Raw genomic sequence first — 10,687 nt, forward strand, 5'->3', positions numbered from 1 at the left:
TTCTTTTTACTACGTATGAAGGCACTCATTGTTTATCTGGGCCTCTTTATTCCTCCTTCCCTCAACATCCCCAGCCCCAAGGAAGAAATCTCCAACCCCTCAAAGAGAAGGAAAGGTGCCCGTACCTTGAAGACCAGTGGGGGTGAGGAAGACAGGACAACAGAAACACTGAGAGGTCACTCAGCTGTGTGGGAAGTTGCAAGTGTTTGTGCTAGGAAGGCAGAAGGCAGAGGTGCCCCTACAGCTTCTGGAGTAACTCTTGCTTACCCCTCATATGTGTAAGGCTCTTCTGTGTCCAGACCAAGCCGGTCCAGAGCTCTTGGTTCTAAGTACATGTTTGTGGTCATTTCTGAATTAGAGAAATGAACCTGAAAAACCTGCCTAAAGTGGCACAAACCACTTATTACAGGAGGTGTAGAGGTTTCAGTTAGTCATCACTGTGGAATAGAAATCTCTTCTGGTTATACCTCAAGTTTGTTTCCACCACTGCCTCTAGAGCAGGTGCTGGTGATTTTCATGTCCCAGTTATCGCACCTTTGAGCAACAGATTAGTCAGCACACTTGTCTCTGAATAGGTACTCCAGGGTAGGGAGAGAGTGAGCTCCAACCGGATGCATTTTACACTCAAGAGCTTGCAAAATGATTAATTGATTTAGTCTCTTAAAGTTCCATGCTTCCTAGCAAAGCCAGAATGTATGTTTCTGTGGGCCTTAGTTTTGCTCATGTTGGAACTGCAAGTTTTGGCCAGAATGTTAACATCCAGTAAAGTGAACAGGTAAAACTAGCATAAAAAGCTAAAAAGCTTTATTTCTTACAGATATTCCGCCACGGCCTACCTAAGGACCACTGTATCTACTTGTCATCCCTAAATCTATGTGCAATTGTAGAAAAGACACTTGTAGTCTATGCAAATGGACCTCCAATTGAAGCATGTGGGAATAAGTATGGGCTAAAGCAAGTCAGCCAAACAAGAACTGCCCAGAGGCCACTGGCCCTGTGGAATTGTGCCCTGCTGGGGACAGGGCTTTGCCCAACGTGGCTTGCTGCTGTTGGCTATAAGCTCCCCTTAGGGAGCAGCCTTGCTGCTGCCAGCAGCCCCCTGTCAGCATCCTTTACAAGGGGAATTGGAACCCCTCTCTCATATTCAGATCAGAAAGATTCTGCAAGAAGGGTGAGGTTACTAAACTTTTAACTACCTTAACCATATAAACTCTTCCTCGATTTATCTTTCAAGGTTTTGGTAATTTTAGATTTTGAATGGTAGACCTGCACAGTTAAAAGTTTGATGAATACCTGCCTAAAATGCAGGCCCTACAGATCTTTATGCGTGTGTCTGGCTACTATTAAGAAGTGCCTGCAGAAAGGATGTGTGGGCCTGATACCTGGAATGTTTTTCTTTAGAACTCAGAGCTCCAGCACCTTGAGCTGAAACTATCAGCACAGTCAAGTGCTCAAGATTTCTGAGGAAGTAAAACCACTCAAACGAGCAAACACACAGCCCGCATGCATCCCAGTGCAACTGATCTGCAGAGACTGCACTGAGCACCCCTGGCAGCCAGAAACACCTGATGCAATTCAGAACCTGCATCTTTGCTGAGACAAGCTGCTAAGACCACGAGGAGAGCACCTGGTCCATGCACAAACAGGCCTTTACCTGACAATCAGAGTGACAGACTTTGTGTGGACAGCAGACTTGGAGCCTTAGGTATATTTTAAGTAGTACCAGGGGAATGAAATGTGGTTTGTTTATTGTGTTTGTTGTGGGGGTTTTTGTTTGTTGTTTTGTTTTTTTGTTTTAAAATAGAAACATACATTTTTACATAGTAACTTTTGTCTTCACTTCTGAGGAGAGAGATCTGAGGCTTCCTTTTGTTCAAGCCAGTATGGTGTCTAAGTGGAAAATTTCCCTTCCCAGTTTCAGTAAGATGCAAGTTAGGATGATTCTTGTGAATAGCTGTAAAAGGAAAGTTTCTGCAGCAGAGCTCTGTAATCAAGAGGTCTCCATGGACAGCCTGTCATCCTGAAGAGAGACACTTCTTAATGAAGCAAAGATGCCACCTTGTAGCTGAAACAATTCCTCAGTGCCCCAGCTTCCCTCATCACATTAATAATTCTGGAGTTACAGAGCTCCCAACAAGAGGTTTTAGAGGATTTCAAAGAAATTCTAAGTCTAAAGTTCAACACTTGAGCATGTGTAGCACACAGAGGACACATTTCAAAACGTGTTTGAAGAGCATTAAGAGTTTTGTACTACTGAAAAGATCTTTGAAAGGAAGAGTGTGGGTAGCAGCCCAAATATTGCTGGGGAGGCTTGAGATTCACACACTTCTGTGAAAAGCTGAACTTCACTTGCAGGCAAATCGATCAAGAAGCCCTTGCACTTAAGCTTCGCTGACTTCCTGTTTAGAGCACCTCAGTTACACTGATTTAATTATTAAATTTGTTCTGATTAATGGGAAAAACAGAATCCATGGTCAAAATACTGGACAAACTGTTTAAACTAATGAGTGAGGACACTGGTGTTTGTGAACCAGCTGGCAGTGAAAGCCTGGAGGAACAAAAGGAAAACAGCTGCCTGCAGATAAGCAATAAACTCAAGCACAGGAGCAAAATGAAGGGGAACATGCTGGTGTACTTCACCACATCAAGTGGCAATACAGGCAACTGAGAAATGCTACACAACTATTGATCATCTTACCTAGCTGATTAGTATCCTTAGGTTTTATCTACAGAAGTGCGTAATAGAGCGTCTAGGAGTGGATCTGGGTGCTCAGTCCTCGGTCATCTCCTCTCCATAATGTATTAGTGTACTCCTATGCTAGATTCTGGAGTAAAATTGTTTGCAGTAGTCCACATCCAGCGACTCTTAGTTGCTTCTGAAGGACCATCAGTTGAACAAGGCTGTCCTCTAGGGCACCCTGAAGCAGCTACAAGTCTAAAAGACCAGGACACAGGCCCACCAAAGCCAACATGTAGCCTGGGCCATGTCTAGCTGGATGGCAAACTGGCATTTTCACCTGGGCTTCTGTGCCCCTGGCACTTTTTCCTGTGTAGATTAAGCTGTTCTCTTCGTTGCATTGCTTTGCTTCTTCCACAACTGAACACGACAGGCTGATACTCCAATACTGAGAAAAAAGACAGGTTTTCAGCCAGTTTATGGGGTAGAACTACCATTCAGAAGAAATATATATTTTTGTAACAGTATGTGTGGCAAGTGCACCACAGAAATTAATTGTAGTTCCCATCATACTGTGGCAATGGTGGTATTTGTCTTCTGATGGAGCTGGGGGAATGCAGAAACAATAAAGGCAATGTGTCAGGCTTTTCCAGGTCTAGTGTTCCCTAGAAACATAAAAGAAAAAGAAAAAAGTAACAAACAACTAAAATTATGAGTTTCCTGGGGACTAACAGCAATATTGGCCATGTTATTTATTTCCTTTTTGGCTTGTCTGTTGTCCTCTGACCCCAAAGCTCTCAGTGGTATGTACCCTGCTGCTTGTGAGGCCATGGTCTAGACTGGACTAAGGCATTTTAAAATGAACTGTCCAATGTCTGTCATTTAAAAAACATGGATCATCTTATGGTTCTGACTTAGGGCACAGCCATGTGAACAGTTAATCAGTGCAGCTGTATTAATTCAGGCTCTAGGGGGAATGTGGGAGTAGAGTGAGACCAAATTACTTAAACCAGATCTACTGCCAATGGAGCATGAAGCTGTGCTCTCTGCTTTAGCAACTGGATGGCTAAGGCAGGTATGGATGTATCCACATTACTCAGCCAGTAATTCCAGTCACACTGCTACTGTTCACAGCTTGCTTCTTTCCTCAGGATCCCATGCTCTTCAAGCTGAGTGTTCTCTTTGCCCTTAGTGGTATTTCCCATTTCGGAGATCATCTCTGTGTGAAAGCTCATTGTTAGCATTAGGCCTACATGCAGTGGTGAAAATCAAAATTCTACAGCACAACAGATTTGATCGCTTCATTTTCTTGCCTGAAGCACACTGTGATTTCTGCCCTTGTTTGGCCCCGTGGGTGGAACAAGCATTTCAGCGTACACTGTCATGTTCATTACAGGGAGTTCTTCCACGCTAGAAATATTAACATCTTTGTTATTACTGCCAGTTCTCTCCTCCCCCGTACCAAGCAGTTGCCTGAGCAAAACCTCCTTTTAAGGATAGACTCCCAGTAGTAGTGTTCTCCTCCTCAAAGTGAAGATCTCTTTAGAGGTCAGTTCCTTCTGCTTTCTAAGAATCCTGCCTCCCCCATATCCCTTAGAAAGTAATTAAAGATGTCAGAACCACTCGCAAAAATATCACAGAAATTCTAGAAACCAATGTTCTAATTACCTCTTTGTAATCATTAACAACTCAAAATCGTAGCATTTAAGTTAAAAGTTTTATGCAAGAAAAAATGTTTAACATTTAATACAAAATCAAAGTTTGACATAGCTCATTTTTCACACATCGTCTTCTTTCTGTTCATCAAATGACAATTAGAAGATCACAATTAAAAAAGTAATCTGTAACACTTTTAAAAGTCTTATAAAAACATTCATAAAGTGCCACCCACGAAAGCACCTAAGCAAGGATCTGAGAAAAATACCTATTAGGATGCTAATTTACTTAATTGCTGCTGAGGACTAAGCTGTCAAACAGCAGTGTAAATTGTGGAAATGTCAATTTAACAACCATACAACCCAGCAAAAATTCTGTTCCATAGACTTGGCCCTGACAGACCATCAGCTGGGCCCACGACACATACTTAGGGGCACCCAGCACAGTGCTGTGGGGTTTTGAAATAAATAGATGCTAACACTGCCTAAACCCAAGAGCACTGGCAAGTGCGAGATGTGGATTCTCAGGGCAGCAATCATTCCGGGCCGTGGCCTTACTGCGAGGGCAAAGCCCAGGCAGCTTGTACAGAAAACAGGTACAGACAAAAATTACTCCCCATTAGAAATAAAAGGCACGGATCCTTGGAACATTTCTACGTTCACTCTGGCCTCAAACGTACCATACTGTAAGCACCTTTCTTTACCCCGACCCCAGAAGAGGGGCTCAGAACAACCACTGCACTGCAGTGAACATGCACTATTTCATTCAGCAGTGGCCTCCCTCTTTGCTCGAGTCTCTGGGCAGGGCTCACAAACAGATCTACCCAGAAGGAAAGAGCACAAGCGCTGAGGGCTCCCTCCCCCAGAATTCAGCCCCCTTGTGTGAGGTGTCCAGAAGCAGCTGTGTCTTGCCAACACCAGGTAGCTGCCCATGGTCCACATGGCCTTCTCCTTTCCAGTGTCTACGCTGTATGGTGCTTCTGGTGGCGCACCAGCTGGGGCTGGAACCGGAAGCTTTCCCCACACTGGGTGCAGTGGTACGGCTGCTCCCCGGTGTGGATGCGGGTATGCTTGATCAGGTTGGAGTTCCCGCTGAAACCCCGCCCGCACTGGCTGCATTTGTAAGGCTTCTCACCAGTGTGGGTACGAGCATGGTTAATGAGGTCAGAGCTCTGCCCGAAACGTTTGCCACACTGCCCACAAGCGTAAGGTCGGATGCCATCATGGGCGCGCTGGTGCTGAAGGAGGTGGGAATGCTGGCTGAAGCTTTTCCCGCAGGCTGGGCACTTGTAGGGCCGCTCACCGGTGTGCATACGCTGGTGCTTGATGCAGGTGGAGCTGTCGCTGAAGATCTTCCCACACTCGCTGCACACATAGGGTTTGAGCCCAGTATGGATGCGCTGGTGCTTGAGGAGGTTGGAGCTCTGGCTGAAGCTCTTCCCACACTCAGCACAGGTGTAAGGTTTCTGGCCCGTGTGGACCCGCCGGTGCTGGATGAGGTGGGAGCTCTGGCTGAAGCCCTTGCCACACTCCCCGCAGAGGAACGGGCGCTCCCCAGTGTGCATTCGCTGGTGCTGGATGAGGTGGATGCTCCGACTGAAGCCCTTGCCGCACTCAGAGCAGATGGTGGGTCGCTCTACCCCAGGGACTCGCCGGGAGGCTGCTGCCACCCTTCTGGCCTGTCTTTTCACCAGGGCCACATCAGAGCAAGGCAGCTTCAGCTTCACCTCCTCTTCCTCCTCACGGTCACCTTGCTGCACCTCTGGGAAATCACACAGACTTCCATGGCTGTCCCCCAGCTGCTCCTCTCCTCCTCTGGACCCTGCTGCCAACATGTCCTGCTGATCTGTGCTTGCAAGGTGGTATGGAAGGGGACCTAGCTCACCACCTGGAAAAAAAGTACAACTCCAACTGTGATTCTTGCTGGGAAGTGGCACAGCAGAGAATGGGCAAGCTGTTCTCCTAGGGAGCCTGGTCTGCACCGTGCAGGAGAAGCACTAAAGGGAAGACTGAAGTAAATGGAAACCTAGCTGTGAGAGAGGCGATGTGGTGGCATCATGCGATCCAGAGCAGATGTGCCACGAACAGCAGAGCCAAATGCAATGCTACAGGTGTCTCCTTGCCCCCAAGAGATCTTCACATTTTGTCATCTTAATGTTCTTTCTTCTCATACATACTCTTTTATCAGCAGGCTGACAAAGGCAGGCTGTCTGCCTGCCCTTAGGGGGAAAGATTAGGTCTTCATATGAGCTGCATGGAATAAAGTGGCTTAAATAACACTGAGGCAGCTCAAAAAGCATTTTGTTTGCCTCGCGTTTATAAACTTATCTAATTTATTGCTCACCCATGTGTGTCTCCTCCAAGGCCTCATGATCTTGTTCTTCTTGGTCCATCTGGGCAGTTACGTCAGCTTCAGCGATCAGGAAGCCTTCTTACAACAGCAAACAAAAGTAATCTTAGTTGAATATTCAGCAACAGCTTGACAGATGTCTTAAAATCTACTGCCCCTGCTGAATATGGGGAACAAACAAAATAGTTGCATAAAAGAATCAACTAAGCAAAGTTTTACAGACATCCTGAGCACTACTGAGGTATCTGGTGTCAGATACTTTCTCTTTCCTTAAAGGACATTGAAGGTTGCCCCTCTTCTGATAGGTGATACACATTGGGACATACACCAGATGTGCTGGACTTGGAACTGGTTGACAGCAATCATAGGCACTTGTGTCAGCAAACAACAAAACCCAGCCATATTTACATTTCTTTAATAATGACAGCCATGAGATTAACTACTCTCCTAAGATTATTTTAAATGGAAAATGATGTTTCAGTTATCAGAATTCAAATCAACCTGATTTTCTTACTTGCTGCCTCATCTCTTCTTTCTCCTCCAAGACTCTCAGGCTGAGGCAGCAAAACCCAACAAAACACGCAATTTGATGTCTTTTCTACTTCAGATGGATTCAGTTAGTTCCCTGCCTGGCATCCCTGCTGAGCTCCAACAACCACCATGAACCACCACGAATACAACTGTTGGGCAGGATGCTCTTACAAATGTCACCAGCACCCAAATAACAATAATTTTTCCTTCAGTATTTACTGTTTTAAAGGCCAAACTGAGCCAAACACTAAGCAACAGCAGTTAGCATGAAGAGGACAACATTAGTGGTAATAAAAAATCCCACTTCATTTTTTCAAAGTAAGAATTAAGATGGCAGAGAAAGGATACCACGTGGATAAATCTAGGACCAGAGACTGACATGCATTACAGCTGAAGATGAGATCACTTACAGGGATATTTTAAAAGTATTTAAGACATGACTTTTTTCCCCCTCTTTTAACCTTAATTTCAGGCTCTGGTGCAAACGAACATTGTAAGCTGATGAGTTCCTGGACCACTTCATCCATCACCAAGAGCTATTTAACAGCAGGTAATGGGCAGTAAGGGACTAGACAGTATCAGAATTAAGAAGATAACCCAGATGAAAGGAACAGCTTTGGACCTTGGTTTCCAGTGATTCTAAAAGCACCAGTCTTGAAGTCTTTGACTGTATGTGGCAAAGCTGGACAGAAAGAAAGAGGAAGACTGCAAAAGAGCAAGCAAAAGAGAAAGATTGCAATCTTGAACAGTGAACTATGAAGAAAAAAAACAAACCCAAAAAAGAAGCCTTAGCAAAAATAGCCAACAAACAAACCAAACCAAAAGCTGCCTTAGAAGTTAATAATCTGAGTCCCTACTTTAAAGTTGCTGAAAGCTGGAGTGGACCATCCCTGCAGATGGATCCTTCCCAGCAGTTCCAAGCTGATACAAAAAGGGAGGTTGCTTTCTACGCCTCTCGGAACTTTGCCCACGACGAAGAATTCCTGCTGCAACAGCTTGGCGGTACAAGCTTTACCAAGCTATTTCCATGCTGTAACTTGTACCAGGTGGCTCACCCCTCCTCTAGAATAGGACGAATCAAAACTCTATCCACACACACAGACCATTTCCCCAGGCAGCTAACCACAAACAGCAGGGGTTCTCTCGGAAAGCTGTCAACACAGGAACTTTGGAGGAGTAAACCTCGCAGAGGTGGTAATCAGCATCTGACAAATGTGCAGGGAAACATCTAAGCAAGCAGACAAGGCATAATGAAGAGCTCTCTTCTGACCCTGCAAAAACTTCCTAGCTCAGGTTGCCACTCACATGTTGCTGCTATGCTCAGCTTTGCGATGGCAGCTCATCAGAAAGCAGACAGCACTTAGACAATTAACAGACTAGTCTGGAGTAAGGGAAGAATTTCTTCCTTTTCCACAATCACAGTCATGTCTCTGTGAAAGGAGGGAACAAACCTCATGAACTGGGCAAATGTTCCTTCAGGGATTTCAACTGTAATCGGCAGAAGCATATCCTTGGGTTATTGCTTGAATGTGGAAACAGGAAGAACATGTGCATATTTGGATGTGTGGGGTTACTGTATGCAACATCCACTGCATCCGCAAGACATGAGGAATATTTAACTTGGATCTCCAGCAGGAGCTTTGCAGAGACACCATACTGTTCCTGGGGCCTCGACTTTAGCATTGTGACAGTATATGGAAATTCTGTAGCTGGGTCCTACAATTTATGTTCTTTACCTTAAATGTTTGCAAATAGCTACTTATTTTCTCTTCCAGCCACTCAGCTCTGTATTCCTCCTGTGGCAGCACCAAGCTGTGGAGGTTATGGGACTCATCCTAGTGCAGAGGGCCATACTTTCAGCTTCTTGTGTTCCTTGGTACCCTGCAGCCTGTTCCTGCAGTGCTGTCAGTGGCTAAGCACACATGGGGACATGGTCATGCTAGACACAACAGCACAAACCTGCAATTCAGAAGAAGACATTAAAATTCTCCTCTGCCCAACTGTTATGTGGGATATAATGCTTGCAGTAAAATCAAAAGGTAACAGCTTTTTATCACAAAAAGCAGTTGACTAGAAAGCCGCACACACCTCGCTTGGGTGTGATGAGAGCCCGCTTTCCCTGCAGGCCAGCTTTGTTCATAAATGACAGCACCTGTCAGTGGCTGCTGTCCTGCCCAGCTCTGTGCCCACCCAGTGATGCTGGGGGTGCTGGGAGGCAGGCACGGCAGGCAGGGCGGGAGGGTCACTGCGGGGTGCACTGCCAGAGCAGCCAAGAGCAGGGGGTGTGCAGAGGAGGGCGAGTCCTGTGTAGTTTTTGGGAACAAGGATTTCGCACAGAGCAGGGGTGCAAAGCTGCCTGTCTCCAACAGCGACCGGAGGCGCTGGGTGGAAACTGGGGAGGCCAGGTATTCGCTCTGCGGCAGGTGAAACGGGACGGGAGGGGGGAAACTGCGTTACAGGTGCGGGATTCAAGCAGACAAGGATGCCAACAACCCCGGATTGGGGTCTCTGAGAAGGGCAAGTTGCTCTTCCCCCTTCTCCGACCTGCATTTCCTCATCTCCGCCGGACAGCTCCTTCCTGGGCAGGGCCGACGCACAAAGGCTACCACGGCTTGGTACAGCCCGGCTCCCAGTGCGGTTGCTCACAGACCCGCACGGGCAGCCCGGCCCTGCCCCTCGCTGCCGCCTTGTCCCCCAGCCGAGAGGTGCGGGAGGCCCGGCCGTGCCGTGTCCCGCCGTGCCGTGTCCCGCCGTGCCGTGCCGTGCCGTGCCGTGCCGTGTCCCGCCGTGCCGTGCCGTGCCGTGCCGTGCCTACCTGCAGGGCTCCCGCCCGGCGCCCGCCCCGCTCCGCTCGGCTCCGGCAGCCGCTTCCTGCTCCGCGGGCAAAGGGCGCTTCCTGGGCGGAGCGGGAGGCGCCGGGCTGGGAGCCGGGATCGCGGGCAGTGCTGCGGGGATCCCTGCGCGGCTCTGGCGCCTTGCAGCGCTCCGTGCCCGGCGGCTGGGCGCCCCGCTCCTTGAGAGCTGCTCGGCGGGGGGAGGGAGGGGTTCTCGGCGCTGATGGCTGCTCCGGAGCCTCACGCCCGGGACCCCTCAGCCGGAGGGTGCCCAGGGCGGGTCCTTGCGCACCCCAGGGTGCGGGTACAGAGCCACGCTAAGGGTCCACCCAAACGCCTGCGAGTGAGGAGAGATGCTTCTTCTGTGAGACCCTCCCCAGCTTGTCTGTGGCCTGACTACTTCGCCTGATGGTTGTGCCTGCAACTTTGCTTTCACCTGGTTGCAGCAGTGCTGCTCTGATCTGCTTAGCTCAGGAGTGTAACCTAGGTTGTCATTTACATCAGCTTTACAGGGTTTTTTTTAATGTTTTCTTGCAAATGTCAGAACGTGGTGTTCTAGTAAATATCTTCCTTGAGTTTTCTGTATCTGCAAACAATAAATACCTACGGGCTTACCGGTTTTAATCAAGCTGAAAATGTA

At 47.6% G+C, this 10,687-nt stretch overlaps 1 protein-coding gene across 1 annotated transcript; it reads right to left on the reverse strand.

Annotated features, from left to right (window-relative positions):
• Positions 1 to 4,397: 4,397 nt before the first annotated feature.
• LOC127393170 (zinc finger protein 239-like) lies at positions 4,398 to 10,073 on the reverse strand. The gene is made up of 3 exons (XM_051638023.1): positions 10,029 to 10,073; positions 6,677 to 6,763; positions 4,398 to 6,220 (listed from the first exon to the last, which is right to left on the reverse strand). Exons 2-3 carry the CDS (start codon positions 6,723 to 6,725, stop codon positions 5,295 to 5,297), a joined length of 975 nt encoding a protein of 324 aa, XP_051493983.1. The 5' UTR covers positions 6,726 to 6,763; positions 10,029 to 10,073; the 3' UTR covers positions 4,398 to 5,294.
• Positions 10,074 to 10,687: the final 614 nt, after the last annotated feature.

The sequence above is a fragment of the Apus apus genome, chromosome 1 (assembly GCF_020740795.1).
Source record: "Apus apus isolate bApuApu2 chromosome 1, bApuApu2.pri.cur, whole genome shotgun sequence".
Taxonomy (NCBI): Eukaryota; Metazoa; Chordata; class Aves; order Apodiformes; family Apodidae; genus Apus; species Apus apus.

What these genes read in the sequence shown, in the direction of transcription:
- LOC127393170 (XM_051638023.1), bottom strand. Translation starts at nt 6,725, where the DNA reads ATGGACCAAGAAGAACAAGATCATGAGGCCTTGGAGGAGACACACATG. An exon ending in CTTGGAGGAGACACACATGG is followed by an intron (nt 6,221 to 6,676) that starts GTGAGCAATAAA and finishes CTTTTTTTCCAG; the next exon opens with GTGGTGAGCTAGGTCCCCTT.